This window comes from Acipenser ruthenus, chromosome 13 (genome assembly GCF_902713425.1).
Source record: "Acipenser ruthenus chromosome 13, fAciRut3.2 maternal haplotype, whole genome shotgun sequence".
NCBI classification, from domain to species: Eukaryota; Metazoa; Chordata; class Actinopteri; order Acipenseriformes; family Acipenseridae; genus Acipenser; species Acipenser ruthenus.
Window position 1 is genome coordinate 31,689,714 of NC_081201.1, and position 18,519 is coordinate 31,708,232.

Genomic DNA, 18,519 nt, shown 5'->3' on the forward strand with positions numbered 1-18,519 from the left:
CAACTATTGACCTTCTGTGATATTGGGTACAATATAAACCTACTCTAATTAGGAGGGAGTTCAAAGTTTGTGGTGTATAATCGGTACTTGAATGTTACTCAATTACACTGTAACACTCTGTGTAAATATATAATTTAATTTTTTAAATCTTTACACTGTGTTATCCTAGTTCCAATAGCAGTAGTATATTGTTTTAACTTTTAACTGCAAATATCAAGATTGAAAAGCAGTCAAATAAGTACAGGTTGCTTAATACATCTTAGAATAAAAGTGTTTCCTGTCGTAAATGGCATTATTATTTTTTTTTTTTCATTCCTGACTGAAATGTATTTAAGGGTATTTTTCCTGCCCCACAGATTGTGAGCCAGAAGGGGTTTCTGATTGGTCGTTTAATAAAAACTGTCTGTTCTGCTGCTTAAGACGAGAAAAAGTGAAGGTAAGACCATTCTATTCTTTACTTTGTATGTGTATTCATGTATTTCATAGTGGGATTTTAGAGAATGGGATGTGAGGTAGCACGATGTGCTCAGGATACTGTGTTAGTCCTCAACTGATGTGTCTCTCAGCATAGTGTTAAGGGCGGGGGTTTTACCCCCAGTGTCCTGGCTTGGCAGGTTAATAACTCTGACCTGTTCGCTGCTGTTTTTAACTTATTTAAATGAAGTTTCATTTGATTCTTAAAAGAAACGGTCAAATATGTGTATTTATTGGTACATATTTGGACCCATTTATTAGTATTTTGTTAGTACAAGACTGTGTGAACATTTTTGATGAGTTCTCCTAGGGTGGTGTTTCTGTAAACTCTGTTCATTTTATAGGATATTAAATAGTTTTTTATTTTTATTTTATATATATACACTTGCTGGAAACTAGGTTTTTTTCATAATTGACAATGTTTTACGTCGTATACGTTTCTGTAAATACATGTTACGATATACAAAACATAAGGAGTATCAAAGCAATGTTCAAGAAAATTGAAAATTGTCTCTAAATCTTGGATTCCTCAAAATAGCCACCCTTTGCCTTAATAACAGCCTCACAAACACGAGGCATTCGGTTAACAAGTTTCAGCAGGAAATCACCCGACATGTCTTCCTAGCTCTTCTGCAGCAATTCCCAGAGATGTAGGACACTTGTGAGTAGCTTTGCTTTGACTCTTCTGTCCAGTTCGTCCCATACAAGTTCTATGGGATTGAGGTCTGGAGACTGGGCAGGCCAGGTCATTAGATTGAGTTGTCCTTCACTTTCCTTCTTTGCCAGATAGTTCTTGCACAACTTTGAGGTGTGTTATTCGGGTCATTATCTTGCTGAAGAATGAAGGACTGCCCAACTAGCCATAATCCTGTTGGAATGACATGCCTCTGAAGTATGCTATGATAGCCATGCTGGTTTTGCTTGCCATGGACTTGGTAAAGATCACCAACTCTGTCACCAGCAAAGCAACCCCAGACCACGACACTGCCTCCTCCATGCTTGACAGTGGGAACCACACATGCAGAACTCATGCGCTCACCCTCTCTGCGTCTTACAAACACTCAGCAGTTGGACCCAAATATTTCAAATTTTGACTCATCGGTAGACCATAAGACCGACTTCCACTCCTTAAACGTCCAGTTTCTGTGTTTTTTGGCCCAGGCAAGTCTCTTCCTCTTATTCTGCACTCTTAACAATGGTTTCTTGCAGCAATTCTTCCAGTTAGGCCAGCTTCACGCAATCTCCTCTGAACAGTTGATGTTGAAACATCTGTACTTCTAGTAGCATTTAGCTGAGCTTGTATTTCAGGGGCAGTTAATCGCCAGTTTCGCAGACTTGTGACTCGAATGAACTAGTTCTCTGATTCTGAGGTCACCCTTGGCCTGCCTGATCTTGTTCGGTCCTCATGAGTGCCAGTTTCTTCAAATCGTTTGATGGTCTTGGCCACAGCAGTTAGACACTTCCAAAGTTCTTGTGATTTGTCTTGCGATGATCTAGTGTCTTAAAGATTGACCTTCATTTCTTAAAGTAATTACAGACTGTCTCTTTTCTTTGCTTTGCTGAATGTATTTTGCCATTTTCTGCTCCATTACTCAGGAATGAGAAACTTGTGCCTATGCTACCTATATTTATAGTAATCATGGACCCTCACCTGTTAACCATAATTGGTGACAAAAGGTTAATTAGGTAACATGCTAGTTAACTCAGAACATCTAACAAAGACACTTCTATACTAGGCCAGTGTTCTAACACCGTGTTGTACACATTTCAGACTTTAAACTGACTTGGGCTTCAGACTGAAATCCCCTTGCTTTGGGTGACCATTTCATTGAAATTGACAAGATTTACATTTTCATTTAAAAATAAATTTTTTGAATGCAATTCACTTATGATTGTCAGCTTATATAAGTACACATATCATATAATGAAATATTAAGTGTTTATAGACAAGTTCATACAGTTAAAAGCATAGACAATCATGAAAAACCTGGTTTCAAGCAGGTGTACTCAAACTTTTGACTGGTACTGTGTGTGTGTGTGTGTGTGTGTGTGTGTGTGTGTGTGTATATATATATATATATATATATATATATATATATATATATATATATATATATATATATATATATATATATATATATATATATATATATAATATATATATATATATATAATATATATATTATATAATATATTAATATATAAATATAAATATATAATATATTATTTATTTATTTAAAAAAAAAAAAACTATTTAATATCCTATTATGTGTTTTCTCTATTGAGGTTTCTACATTTATCATTATTTACCAGAGCTATAAATGTAATGCCCTTGAAGTAGTTATATAAATTGCCACATTTCAGTTTCTAAGCTATTCAAGATAACAACAATGAATGTGGGTGCAGCCAGTAAGTGTTTCACCCTGGCCTCTGAACTCTCAATGTCAGCCATCTGGCAGCAACATTATTAGTGTAAGGAACTTGCATGATTACTATGGATAATACTTTTACTGCTAGTTGAACCGTTTTCAGTTGAAACAATGATATTAATAAAGCTCTTTTGTTGTGTGTGGTTTGCTCAACAGGAACATTTAGTTGGCTTAGACAAGCAGGCCCTGGCGGCTGGGGAGAAAGCCCTTTGCAAACAGGAGCAGTCCAAAATACACCGACTCGAGAAGCAAGCAGAAGAGTTCCTCCATGCAGTCTTCTACAGAAAAGGTGTGGCTCTCCGTGGTTCAGTGAAACAGGAAAGGACAGGCTTGAGACCCCTTTAATATCGTACCCCTGACATCAGGGATATAGTGGAAGTATCCAGGTTTTGCTTTCTAATGTGATCAAACTTTAGAGCAGTGTTATTGAGTAACAAAATCTGGGTGTATGTAGTGTAACCTGCTCTTTTTTTTTTTTTTTTTTTTTCTCTTCACTTTATTAAAAATCACACCACTGCTGTTATAGACGATGCTAAATCCCATTTCTAGCCAGGGCAACTTTAATTCCCTCCCAGCTCATGTGTTTGTTTATTGTTCTTTTGTACAAGTGTCAAAAACATACTATTTACATTAGTTACCTGGAAGCTTTTATCCTGTGCTGGGAAAGCATATCCCTGGCAACAGAGATAACATGGTGTCTGTATGTCATACATAACTGGTTATGCAATTGTGAAGAAACTTGCTTAGAACATTCTTTATTGATAGATTTTGTTGACATGCTACAGACATAGTTGTGGAGACGCCTGGTTTTATGAGCAGTGGTAGTCTAAATGTTTAATTCAGTGGATGTAGGCCCTGGTGATGTACTTTTCCATGATACTGATGGCTCGAATTTTGCAATTGGATGTGCATTGCTCACATATATTTGTTTTCACTGTCAGATGTCCCCAGGGTCTCCGACCCCCACATTCCTCTAGTGGCTCGCGAGATAATGCAGCGAATGATCCGACAGTTCGCTGCGGAATATACCTCAAAAACCAGCTCTTCTCAGGACCCCATCCAGCCCAACGGCACCAAGGACCAAAGCCTGCCGAAAGCACCGTCACTCGCTTCTGCTGCTGCCTCTGCACAGAACCCCGTTCTCAGCAAGCTTCTCATGGCTGACCAAGACTCTCCACTGGATCTCACTGTTAAGAAATCTGAATCTGAATCCAGTGACCAAGGTAGACCTTGCCTGTTAGTCAGTTAAAGCAGTGCTGGAGTAATAAAACATGTTCATAGTAATTTAAGTGGTTCTAATTTGCTATATTGTTTTGTTATTTGATTATCACCTTACAAAGTAAGAATGTTCCTGTCTGTGTGTTTTTACCTTATTTTCAATTTTGTTTGGAGTTAACCACCTCAGCTGAATTAAATCCTGCCCATGTGACTGACCATCTATGGAACTAGCATTCCATCTTCAGAAGGCATTTGCCGCTCTAATATACAAGAATAAATAAATGTACAGCTAAGACTTTTAGAGTTAACACATTTTCCTAGCATGACTGTATATATTTCTACTTCCTGTAGATGGAGTACTTGATTTGTCCACCAAGAAAAGTCCCAGCCCAGGCAGCTCATCCCTCAACAATTCTCCCAGCTGCTCCACAGGCCCCCTGGAGAAAGGGTAAGGAGAAACACATTTATGTCTTTTACTCTGTCCCAGCTACCAAAGAGAAAAATCAGACTAGTTACAGAAGGGTCAGACAGACCAACTGACTGTTTATCCATTTCTAAAAGGAATATTTGACCTGTCCTGCTTTGTAAAGGATGGTGAAGTGAAGTTAACCCTTTTAGTTTACCTTTGAGTGTGTGCACTTGTTTGAGACCCCATCAATTCATCAACTGCAATTTTTTTTTTGTTTGTTTTTTTTGTTTGTAGGATGTGCTCTGCATTTACCCTCTTGAAAGGTAGATCATCACACATACCCCCTCCCCTCCTTTCCCCTTATCCCCAAACAGTCTCAGGATGACCAACTGAGCCAATCTGTGGCATTCTGAATCCAGATGTCACAGATGTTTTTATAATATTACTAGGTCCTTTTTTATGCAGGGAGTAATACATACACAGAATAGTTAACCAGTTTCAACAATTTGAACATTACAAAAAAAAAAAAAGCTATTGGATACATCTGTCTTACGATGGATTCAATTAAAAGTGGCAATGGAGTTCTTTCTTATCCCATAATACAGCAAACTCATTCCTTTTTTATTTTATTTTTATTTATTTATTCTTACAGTTCTTGTGCCTGTTCCTACATTTACATTTGTCAAAATGACCTGAAAGAAATTTCTGCCAGAACTTGAGGTGAGAACAGAAATGTAAATAGACTTGGATGGAATTGACCAACTCTCCTTTCAAATTTTTTTCCTTTTTTTTTTTTCTTTTTTTCTTAAGGGGGTGTGTGTGTGGATATGTTTGCTATTTTGAGGCTGCAGTATCCCTAATCCTTTCAACATTGCAGACTTTTTTTATATTGTTTCCGTCAGTGCAGTAAACAGCTCTTGGATATGACCATCTATTGTTATGAATGTGCAGTCTTTAAAAACGTTATTGAAGTTGGCAGTTCATTATCAGTGAGCTGCATTCAACAGTAGTTTTGTAGGCAGATCAGTGGAATTGCTGCTTTGCGTCTCAAACTTTAGTACTGAAGGTAAGTTTGCAATTGTGAGTGGTGACTAACCCATGGATTCATGGACACCAAAGCAGTTTGATACTTTTGTTAGAACAGGTTTTATTGGAACCTGGTACTGCTTTTGAGATGGGTGCTGCAGAAAATGTTTTTAAAACTGGGAATAATTTATCCATCTGCCAGTGCTTAGCAGCTTCAGGGATGGTGTGTGTGTGTGTGTGTGTGTGTGTGTGTGTTTATTTTTAAAGCATCTGTTTAGCCCATCTTACATCATTGGGTAAATGTGAAAAAATACACGGGTAAAGGATTTTTGGTAAGTCTTTCCCTTCTAGTTCCAATTCCCTCTGCTAGCGTTAGTTCATTTTGAACCTGTTTTGCTGACTTATCAGGACCTCTCTTGAACTGGCATTGTAAGCCCATCTGTACCCGACAAAAACAAACAAAAAAACCCACACAGAACAGTTTTCCCATTGTCTTGAATGGCTTATGATATTAATCTATTGTGGTTTTGACAAAACAGTGATGGCCGTCTGCCTTGCTGTATGGACTCAATCCAGTGCCATGAGGTTTCTTCATAGTGACTAGCCGCATGTCTCTTTGGTGATGGGGATGTTTTTGTTTGTACTTTTTTAATGGGCTTACAAGCCTCACATAATAACCCATCTGGCTGGGAAGTACTTTTCAAATGAAGTATTTTTTCAGTACAAGACTCTGAACATGTTTAATTAGTTGTTCTAGCGTGGTTTTTCTGTAAAGTTACTTGGAGCTAAAAAGCTGTTTTTAAAAGTTAACACAACCCTCATTTTATGTGTGCGTGTATGTTTATATGTTTGTATTTATTTTTTGCCTCCTGTTTTATTTATGCTAAAGCAAACAGGGTGGGCAGCCAAAGAGCTTGCTGTGGCAGCCTAATAAATAATGTGCACACCTGCCTTGTGATGGGTGGGTTTGCTAAGAAACTTGCTACACTGCAACAGGTAAATTATTCCCCAAGACATTCAGTGGCAGCATTCTGTGTGTGTGTGTGTGCGCGCGCGTGCAAGTATGTAAGTAAGCTTTCATTTTAAATGTGACACCCTGCATCACTTGGCTTACTCTTTTATTGCTGTACTTGTTTAGTGGTAACGTCACACTAGTGAACCGCTGTACGCTACTGGACACTAATCTTGTCAATTACAATTCTGGTGCTATTTTCAGAAAGTTTGCTTGAGGCTTTGCTTTTCTGCTACGAGAAACACCTCTTCCCCTCCCCTCCTCCCCTCCCACTGAGACTGGCTGACGGGTTCAAATATCTGTCTAATTTATTTATATATATTTTTTTGTTTTCTTTTTTTTAAATATTTCTTTGCCCTTAAGCTTTTTTTTATTATTATTATTTTTTGATTTTGGCGCACCACTTTGTATTTGAAGAAAAATAAATAAACTTCAATTTCAAATAACTTGACTTTTTTTTTTTTTTCTACTTAAGTACTTGTAACGAAAAGCGAACCTGCCAAAAAAAAAAAAGTGATGTTACCTAAGCAAGGTCTTCTAATAAAGGAGTGGCCACACCCTACCTTCCCAAACCCATCCCTCCTTTAAGCTGTGCAAGCCCTGCTTACACCAATTTCCTTCCATTCAATTAGGCGACCAGGGAGAGCTGACCACAACCATGAAGACGGACATTCCAGAGATGCGGATGGGCTGCCTCAGAGAAGCTTGCAGGACAGGACGAGGGAGAATTACAGCCACTCCAGCCCTCTTAAGCCTCCATTGGCTCGCTCACTACAGATTAAAGAGGAGCTGCAGAACCGGAAGCAGCAGCAGCTGCAACAGCCACCTGTCTCTCTGGCTAGCTTGGAATCGATGGGGCTGCTAAAGCATGAACAGCGCTCCACTCTCTCCAGGCAAGACTCCTGGAGTAAGCCACGTTTTGACAACCACCTGAAGTTCAGGGGGAACAGTGCACTTAATGACCTGAAGGACCTCCCCTTTCTCTTGGAGAATTCTGTCGCATACCACAAGGGTTCAACACAAACAAAATTGCAGGAGGGAAAAAGGGACCCTCGAAACTCTGCTCCAGTTGATCTCAAGATCCCCCAGGTTCGAGGCATGGACCTGTCCTGGGACTCTCGCGTCTCAGACCTGTACGGCTATGGGTCGCTGGTGGTGGGTCCTCACTCTGAAAGCGCACTCAGCAAGAAGCTACGGGCCATTCTCCCCAAACAGAACCGGAGAACAGGCTGCGGGGGCATCCTTGAGAGGGGTGCTGACTTCTGGGGTTCAGATGCAGAACAATCAACTTCTGGACAACAGTACCCAACTTCTGATACTGAGGGAGACCCCAATTCAAAGCAACCGAGGAAGAAACGGGGGCGCTACCGGCAGTATAATAGCGAGATCCTAGAGGAGGCCATCTCGGTAGTGATGAATGGGAAGATGAGTGTGTCAAAGGCACAAAACATATACGGGATCCCCCACAGCACACTGGAGTACAAAGTTAAAGAGAGGCTGGGAACACTGAAAAACCCTCCAAAGAAAAAAATGAAACTCTCCAGTATGGAGGGGCAGGAGTCGGATCCTTTGCTCCGGGGTGAAGGGTCGCAAGGGGCTAGGGATTCAAAAGACTAGTAAAGAAATTGGGTGGGGCTTCAGTAGAGTGCCAATTTACTTTGCAGTATCTGGGTGAGCACAAACGCAAGAATTAAGTGAAAAACTTTGAAAAACCATTTGCTCACTTTACAGTAATTCTTTAACACTGTAGCAAGCAATTGGTTTCTGAAACCGTGTTACCCGATACCTTTTTAAATTGTAGCTTTCTGAGTGAGTAGCCCTCCCCCTCCTCCCAAGCAAGCTTGAACCCAGAGTGCAGACAAGACTTTACTGTGGCTTGCAACAGCAGACACAGATAGACCAATTTGTGGACCAAGCTGGATGGTTCAAGTCTAGTTCCGATGACCAGATATGAATCTCTTCCCATCCTGCAACCCCCCCACCCCCCCTTTTTTCTCCTCCCCCCAAACATGATGTAATCATCAAGAGGTGATGTACCTTTTTGTCTCAATTTTAAATAAGTGAAGGATCACTTATCTATCTTTTATTGATCTGCTCCTTAAAAGCACTCCTAGTAAGACCACCTAGTTGTAAGCAGACCCATTATTGAACTTTGCTTTTCAAATCAACATCACTTTTTTTCTGTCTTTTCAAGACGAAAGCAGTTTGCAATTCTGTTTTGCTCTTGCTTGTTTTTGCACTACATGTTTTACTGTATGCTTTTTATTTTTATATATTTTTATTTTGCTCTTAACTTGAGCTGGATGACCCTGTCAAACCTCTCTCTTGTTTCTGCACTACATTTTTTCCTGGTGAATAATTTTTTGTTTTTGTTTTTTCCATTTTCTGCCAGTGAAATCACTTGGCTGACACAAGTGCTATTTTGTGGGGGCTGTTAAGTTAGGGACATAACTATTGATCTTACTATAATTCTTGGTAGTGATAAAAGCCAGCCTTTTTCATTTTAGCTGACATTTCCTTTTAAGCATAGAGTAACGTATTCATATGTATATACATATTTTATATACCGAGGGGTGGGGGGGTCTCGTGTCTGAACTTCTGAAAAAGCACTTTTAAAAGGGGGGAGGGTAGATAAGCTTTAGTGACTGATTTTTGAAAGAGTGAACATTCTGAAGGTTAAAGCTTGGATCCAAACTTTTTTTTTTTTTTAATATTAATAATTACCTCTAGTATACACTAGTCTGTCAGATAGCCAAACTCAGTGATCAGTTTTAATTCTGTCCCCATCATATCTGAACAAAATGGGAGATTCTATCAGATTGTATATGCATGGGCTTAACCTATTTAATAGGCAGATATAGGACCCCAATAAAAAGAGTGGAAGCCCTACAGTGAATTGTAACTTTCTGAAAGCCAGCTTTTGGTTTTAAGGAAAAAAAGAAAAAGCTGTTTTAAGATCATACCATTCACTTTTATACTGCAATTAGCACTTACTCTGTTCTGGTCGCACTGCCTGGTCTGAAATGACAAAACACAGCTAGCTGTCTAGCAGTCTTCAAATCTCTTCAGGTATTCACTTCTGAGAACTTCTCAGCCACAGTACTTATGCTGCCAGGGCATGTATTTAGCAGTTGTCCAGAGCCCATGTTATCTCCCATTTTTTTTTAAATATTTATTTTGTATTTTCTAAAAGCTTTCAATAGCAGATCCTTAATAGTTTACACAAACACATACATAAATGCAAACATTCACATGTACATTCCTTATAATACACACATTAAATTAAAAAGTATATAAAGATTTACTGTATGAATACATCCACAGACACACTCCCGTATGCCTACACAATATGCTGTATGCTATACTGTATTTATGTCTGTGTGTTTACTTAAAAGGTTTTTTTACTATCCAATTATTATTATTTTTTTTTTTACACACCCTGGATAGAGTATTTTGCCTGGTTGTGGGATACCATAATGCTAATGAAGTACTATGCAGTAACTCTACCATATTCCAGATTTGGAGGCCTGTAGATTTGCAGTCCAGGGGGGCACCATGTGTGCATTAAATGCCTAATACACTTTTAATAGCACACAGTATTTAAAGTGTCTAATTCGTTTTTGGTTTTTTTGTCTTAAAGGTATATTGTAGATCTTTTGAAATGTGATATCTTTTTAATTGCTGTATTTGACCTAACTTGATTACACTAAATTAGCAAAAGCAAGTACTAATTGTGATTGCGTACTGACAGCCACTTTAGAAGATGAAGTTCAGACCTATTTACATACTGTATACTCATGGCTTCAAATAACTGGTGCCTGGTTACTAGAAAGAAGAAAAAACACGAAGCACCACATTAGGTGACTACTGATACATAACCCTAACACATTTGAAACCGTGTTTACATGTTCATAAGTTTTAAAAAAACAAACAAAAAAAAAAAATGTTTTTTACACTGGTTATATAAAGAAAAATACAAACTCACTGAATAGAAGCTTTTTGTTGGCACTTGATGAAGAATGGTGCCTACAGTAGTTTTCAGATCATTCAGTGGAGAGAAACCCACATTCTCCTTCTTGGCTGCCAGGTGGATACATACTGTATATTTAGTGGGCATTGCCTGGCCTGCTTTCCCAAAGTTTGAGGTTTGCTACCAAAATCTGACTTGGTAACATGGAGACACAAACGGTCCTACGCCAACGTCTTCAGTACTGCTGCTAATATTGTCTGTCTCGGTTAACAGCCCCACCTGTCCCCCACAATGGCCTCCTTGTGTTTACCTAGCTCTAATCTGACCCTGAAAGGCATTTCTATTCAAAGCTTTCTATAGAGTGGGAAGAAACCAAGTTGGTGACACAAATCATACTCCACATGTACTTTTGAAATACTGTGTGGACTGAGGAAGAACTAAGCCTGCATAGCATTATTATTTAGTAATACTCGTGGCACCTTTAACACCAGCAAGAGTGTGTTCAACCCACTCTGTGAAAAGAGTCCATAATACTAAAATGTTGTTCCAACGATGGAATGTAGAATTCCACAGTAATTTGTGGAATACTGAAACATTAAATGGAGGCTTAAAGGTGGGACAGGTGGATTGGCATGACCCCATCCTTTTATAGTAAGAAGTATGATTCTTTATACCACATATCACTTCCGTTATACCTCAGGTCACATCTCCAGAGCAGCTGATTTTAGAACAGTTCAAACACATCAGGTCTTCAAACAACTAGGTATTTTCCAGTTAGAACATCATTCAGGTTGTTGTTTTAAAGCAGTTTTATTCTTGCAGAACCCAGGTTTACTTCAGTGCAGCGGATCAGCTGTGCACACATCAGGTCTTAAACAGCTACTAGATACCCGTTATAGCACACATCAGGGATCCAGAAAAGTGGATTATTTAAAGTTGTATAACATCAGTTCTACACTATAATGTAGTTGTGTTGCATATAGTGACACCCATATGGTGTCCACAACAGTCAAGGACACAACAGCGTTTGTCCACAGCGTTTAACATTTTTGCCAATTAAAGAGAAATGGCCATCGACTCATGACTTTGTATTTCTCAGCTGCTGTCAGTTTCAGTGTCTCTCATAGTAAAGATGTTTTGCTGAGCTCTGAGCATTGGAGTAAGAGTAGTGTCCAGTATGAAAACCTGGAGCGATTTCTAGCAAACGACCATTGTTGAAATTTATTTGGTCTGTAAAGGGTTAGCTCTGTTGTGCATCAGGGTTTTTTCCTTTGTTTTTAACGCTTGTGAAAGAGACAAAGCTATTTCCTCATGTATTTTGAAAACGGGAGATCGGTGCAAAGTCTGCCATTGGAATACTTTTTTGGTTTTCTGGAAAATCATTAACCCTGTGGATTAATCAGTATGTGAAAGGTGCAGTAGCATTTAAAGGGTAGGCACGTCAATATTTTGTTATCTTATCACTGTAATGAGAGACTACATTTAAAACCTCTTGGCACAAATCTGTACTTGTCGAGTGGCCCACTTTGTCAAACTTTTTGCTTTCAGTTACTCTGGTGAGTGTTTGCATGACAGCTGTGTATCTCTTCTTTTTTTTTTTTTTTTTTAAGGGGAGGATGGTATAAACATGCCCCCCCCTTTTTTATTTTTTAAAATGATTTTGTATAACATTTCTCTGTTTTTTAAAATCTTGGTTCATGGCCATATATTTCATTGCTGCCTTAAGGGTCCCCTCTTTTAACCTACTTTGTAAGAACAGTGTTTTTATGACTCTCTTTTCATTAGAACACTCCTTTTTTTTTTTTAAGCTTCTTTTCCATCAAAACAACTCATGTCTGTTCTAGAATAGGCTTTACTACCTCAGCCTGATTCATGTGTAATAGTACCATCTAATTATTAGATGCCATGAAAAAGCAATTAAAAAGAAATAAAAGCTTGTTGTAATAGAGAAACATCTTGGGAAGAATGAATTAGCAGAAAGAAAGAAAGACCTCCGTTAGAATATAGTGGAAGTTGCTCCTGAATTTGTTGCTTGACAAGATTATTTTGGAAAGACTGAATCCTTTAGCATCTGTACATAAAACATTTGACTTGATTGTTGTCGGAAGATTAACAATGTATGAGTATTACGTTTCAAATGGCAGGAATAATACCCCTCAGACTGCACATGATCTATACTGACTGACCTGGTTGGGCACCGCATAGAGCACTCTATCTTCCATTTTATATGGAATGGCACCCATTCTAGCTAACCCTCCCCTCTGTCAGTGTTGAGTTTATGCCTTTTATTTTTGCATTGACAAAGTTAAGAGTGAAGTAAGAATTTTCTTTTCATGCCTTGACCCAGGTTAAAAGAAATGAAAACCATGGTGATCCCATCTGGTGCTGTGAAACTCAATACTCTTGTTGTTCATGTTGATTGTTTCAAACATATCCTGGTGCTCACACTACAGGTCTGTTCACCAGGACTGGGTTCCTTTTCTTTTAGTTGAGTTTTATTTATTTATTTATTTTTTTTTGTATATTTTAGTTTATCACTCACTTTACCTACCAAAGGTGCTCTTATGTGAGCAGAATGAAAACGAGACTCATTAAAATAACTATCCCAGTAAATTTAAGGTGGCTATTTGGGTTCTAGCCAAAGATTACAATTTGAGGATGTAGACTAAAGCTGGAAATCAAGTAACAGGCTGTCTGACTAAAGATATATTGTTTTTGTGTTTACCTGTGTAAGTTGTAGCGATAGGAACAGGACCATGGTTCTCTCTGGTGTTCTGTTTTTGGTTTGGGGTTCTAATAATGAAGGAAGTGTTTAAGCCGATTTTTTAAATACTTTCTCTGCACCATCCAGCAACAATATCAATGCAGATGCCCTGTATGTTCTGTTTCATTAACCCTAACAACACAGTATACCTCAAAACGGCCATGCAAGTGTCATTATCCACAAACGACAGTGTGTCTCTCTACTCATTGTGGGGCAGCCTTTGGTTATTTTACAGGCATTACTGTAGTGCACAGGACTTAACTTAGGGCACTTGGGGCGGGGGTGGTATTTGATGGGGTAGAAAAAAGGGGAAGGGTGATTTTAGAGTAGAGATTCATTCTTTATATAAAAAAAAAAGTTAACATGCTTTAAGTACTGTTTTAAAGCAGTTTATCTGACTTGTAGCGAACACAGGAAAGTGGACTTTCTAAAACCTTTTCTGTTAACATTCACATTTTTATTTGTGTTGCTTTTTTTTGTATATTTAATAGTATATGATTGATAGAAGGGGATTTCATGGTTGTTTCAAAACAGGACACAGGGATCACCCTCTGAAAAGAAGACTAATTAAATAAAAATGAAAGTAAATGATCTATCATTCCTGTTGATCCTAAGGGTTGGTGGAATTCATGTTTTACCTCAAATCTTAAACGTTCTGCTTAATCATTTGACCATTTCCAAGTCCTGATTCTAGGTGACTGCAACATCCCTTCAGTAAATATAACTAATTATTGTTACCACTACAGCAAGGTATTCAGCTCTTTTTCCTTACTACAGAATTACTGCTTTTTACAGCCGGAATTCAGGAAATATATATAAAAACCTTTTCTACTTCAAGAAAAGTGAATGTAAAAAAAAACACACACTGAAGCGCCAGCTGTTATATAAATATATAGAGACAGAGAGAGAGAAATATATATCTATATAATTGCTATTGAGTTGAAGGGATACAAAATGTCTCTTGTTTTTCAACTCAGGGAATAAGTTAGCAGACATTTCTCCCTCTAATTTTCAAGCCATGTTCATAAATATCTTTTTGAGGAGAACATGTTCAAGTTTGACTACAGAAAAGCCTGCTATTGTGCAGAGTGGATCGTTTTTTTGTTGTTTTTTTAAATGTATAAACCATTATATTTATGGAAAATAAATGAAGGGAGATTTGTACATAGTAATCAAGTATCAGCACTACCCATGTCTTGAGTTTGTGTTTTGCAGGGAAAGTATAATTAAAATGCTCCTGAGACATGCAAGATGTCTACTGCCTGCATTGTGGGTGCGTGGGGTCTTGCTTAAATGTTACAATGTAATGTTGAATTTAATCCTTTCTGGTGCAAAAAATAAATACCTAATTTGAACAGTAGCAATCCCCAGGATTGTAGTGGACTATTTGGACAGTCCTATTTGGTAGTGAATATCTTTGAAATGCTGCCTTAGGAGCTTCTGAAAACCAGAATAGTTTCAAAACTATTTTTTTTATTACTATTATTTTTTTTTTTTTCTGTCACCCACACTAAAAAATGTTTTGCAGTTCACTGTTCTTAACATGCACAATCATGATGTGTATTGCTGGTACTGCAGTGTTTCTACCTGATGATGCTTTTAAAAAAAATATTGACTTGTACAAAATAACTGTGCTCTCTCTCTCTCTCTCTCTCTCTCTCTCTCTCTCTCTCTCTCTCTCTCTCTCTCTCTCTCTCTCTCTCTCTCTCTGCCTGTCTCTGTGTCTCTCTCTCTCTCTGTCTCTGTCTCTCTCTCTCTCTCTGTCTGTCTCTCAACTGTCCCTGCTTGTCCATTGTCAGCTGTTTTAAAATCAACAGATTTGTGTGAATTTACTTGTATATACAGATTTCCAGGCTCAGGGACATTTTACACACTACTCATTCAATTCAGGTACTTTCTCTAGATTCTGAAGCCTAGCAGTGACTTTTCTTAACAAAGAAAAAAAAAAAAAAAGGAAAACGTGCCTGTTAAAGAGGGTGTGTTTTTTTTTTTTTTTTTTGCTTAAATTTTAATGAATGTCAATTTTTAACTCTGTTTAGGTGAAATATTAGCCAAACGGTGTTTTTAAAGCTGCATTAAACTCCAGCACACAGTGCCTCAGACACTTAAATAGTGGCATTCTGTATTTTGTTACTGCTCACCAGATTACTGGGGTCCTGTTCTCTGGACATCTTGTCTGTTTTTATTAGGTTAAAACTTTTCATATTGTTTTTAATATGTACATTTTCCTAATCTTTTGAAAACAAACAAGTTTATTTATTACGTAGGCAAAAACCTTGCTAGATATGTGCTACCCCTAAGCGATCTTTTACATATTTTAAATGACAGTACCTTGTATTAGGCTGCTGTGCTATTTTATTGCTACCATGCTGCTGAAAGGCGTAGGATTGCAGTAGTAGTGCATGTTACTAATCTAGTCCCTATACCACATTTTTTAATTTGTATCAAATCAACATGAGTTTAACTACATTCTGAGCCACTTGCCTACCCTAGAATGTTTATTTTAGGGTTAATGATGGGGGTTGAATAAAATTTACGTTAACTGGGGTTCCATGTAAAAGGCTTCAATGTTATCTTTGTTATTGGGCGCAGTAACAAATCACCTAGAATAATTCCATTGCTTACTTTTAGTGGCCCTGAAGGTGAGGCATCTTTTTAGAAGACATGTTTCATCAAACCTTTAGCAGGCTTTTGTGAACCTTCGCCTATCTTGAATAAAATGGACATTGTATATCTAATTGAAATGCTTACATGGGGGCTGTGTTACTGTACGTGCATTATTTACTGATCATTTCAGAGTTTTGGTTTGTTTTCTTTCAAAGAAATATATATCTTTTTTTAAATACCTCATTCAATTTGCTACAGTTAAGAGCACTTGGAAAACGACCCAAGTTCCTCTCTGTTCAGTCAGATGTTCAGAAAACAGGAACTCCAATACCTTAATGGACCTCATTTCAATATTTACTGTTTACAGTTTGACACAATTGTATAATATTTCTCTTGTACTGTAGTTTTTATTTATGTATTTTTTTTTGTTCAATTTCTTTTTGTACCGTGTGATTCCAAGCTATGATCAACGTCTGTTTAGTAGAGCACTTAAATTATCACAAGAATTATGTTGGTTTGATTGCACTATGTATAATTTTAATGCAATTCCGTTTTAATTTATTTTGGTTTGCTTGGACTAATTAAAACATAATAAATAAGCTGTCTCCTAATGTATGTGATGAAGTACTTTTTTTTTTTTTTTTCTTTCAAAAAAAAAAAAAAAAGATTTTTTTTTTTCTGTGATCTCTTGCATTGAACGTCAGGCAATGCTGATTAATTCTGTCTTTGTGCATGTAATATTTTACTGGTTATGTTGTATTCTTAGAAGATTCCATTTCCGCAACACATTGTAATGTTGTGTAAGGTCGTACTCACTGGATGCTAGAACCATTTCTTTTCGAACCACTATTCTTCTAATAAATTTTGTTGTGAAAAAAATCTATGCTTGTGGTGATTTATTCTTGATTTAACAAATTCCTTGGCATGGTGTGAAAAGCTTCCCCTCCAAATAGAGGTGTTCCTGAATTAAGAGAAATTAATTATGAATAGAAGATGCAACAGCTGGGAAATCACTAAATACGCATGAGGCCAGTATTAAGGATAATATTGAGTTACACATGACCTACAACAATTCAGGGCATACATGGGTCATTGTGATGTTGAATACTAATCTCAATACAGTGCTTCATTTAGATCTAAAGATGCTTGATTTTCCTTACATTCTACTTGTGTAAACAAGAAATGAGTATCCAACTGTAGGTCATGGAGATCTGTTGATTAAGCCTGACTTGTAATTGATTGGAATAGAGGCCTCCATCTAACTAACTATATTTGATGTTGTAGCCTGTCCTTTTATTCTGTGTCTCATACAATCAATATGTGAAGGAATGTGGTACAGATATGTTTTACCACAAATATTGAGGTCCTGAAGAATGTAGCTCGAGGTGACCGGATTCCAGCTCTCATCTGGTTACTCTAATGGAGGTTAAATCTTGGGGACTGGCCGGTTGGATTTCATCAAATCTTGCATTGGTTATTCACCATCCTGTATAGTTCATGTATATCTTGCCACAGGGGAAATGTGCTTGTCCTTCATGAGGTGCATATTATTTTGTCTCTCACACTAGCTAGCAGAACCCCACCACTAGTTGGGGGGGAAAAAAAGCCTGTGCAAAATCACATGTAGCAAGTTGGACGTGCCTATCATTGAGTCTACAAGCTGTTGCTATTGGAGACGATCCAGCACAAAGCCACAGTGCATTGCAGGGAGTAACAGGTTGGGTTTTCACAGCCTGGATCATAAACACAAACACGCACTCATACACAAACACCAAAAAAGGGTATTGTAATACAAAGGAATTCATGCTTTCCACGTTCTGTTATAGTGACACAACTTCTGGGGCCAGATGACTCCCAAATAACAAATAGTTTTTTAATTGCACGATATTTATGTGGTATATATTGTTTTTTAATTGCACGATATTTATGTGGATATATTGTTTTTTAATCGCACGATATTTTTTTTCTGTCATTTTCATAAATTGATTTTTTTTTTTAATATAAAACAAATTACAGTTTGTGTGCATAAAAAGAACAGTTCTACTTCAGCTGATCTTCCAATTCCCTTGGGTTCTGCTGTGTATTCTGTGTGACCTTGTGTTGTGCTGCATGTCATATTTCTGTCATGACTTACAAATCTACATTGCATCTCCGGCCAATGTGTGCTGCGGGAATCACATTAAAATAAATAGATTTTGTTCTGGGTGCAATGGTAAAAGGAACCTCCCGGCAGTTTATTTACTCAAATCTAATCTTGGCAGGAAGTCAGTGTGGTAATTAAAGCAACATTTAATCTAAACCAGGTAATGCAATACAAAAGAAGTTTGTAAAGGAACATTAACCAGCCATGCGTTAATAAAGATCACAAATTCTGTCAAGGTCATGAATCCTCTGCTCTGGACACTATTCACTTTAAATCACGTGTGCAATAACATTGTGGAGATGCAGCATTCAGTTCATAGGGCTCCCTGATGAGAGCAGCTGCAGGTTACAATGGAACAGATGCATCAAATCCAACAATAGAACAAGTTATATTGGTATGTGAGGGTTTTCTGACCCTTCAGAAAATGAATTTACTAAGAAGGCAGCAGATATCAAACATTAAGTGAT

At 37.6% G+C, this 18,519-nt stretch overlaps 1 protein-coding gene across 3 annotated transcripts in view; it reads left to right on the forward strand.

The window, feature by feature from the left end:
* The window catches only part of LOC117418627 (ligand-dependent corepressor-like), a 38,480-nt gene that overhangs the window by 14,810 nt on the left and 5,151 nt on the right, over positions 1-18,519 (forward strand). For 2 of the 3 annotated variants that reach the window (XM_034031826.3, XM_058985112.1), the window contains 4 exons: positions 357-436; positions 3,060-3,192; positions 3,845-4,126; positions 4,473-4,569. In XM_034031826.3, the coding sequence (XP_033887717.2) occupies positions 357-436; positions 3,060-3,192; positions 3,845-4,126; positions 4,473-4,569 (592 nt within the window). Of the gene's footprint in view, positions 1-356; positions 437-3,059; positions 3,193-3,844; positions 4,127-4,472; positions 4,570-7,200; positions 16,783-18,519 lie in introns of those variants that run through there. The other variant, XM_034031827.3, reaches the window with a different exon arrangement.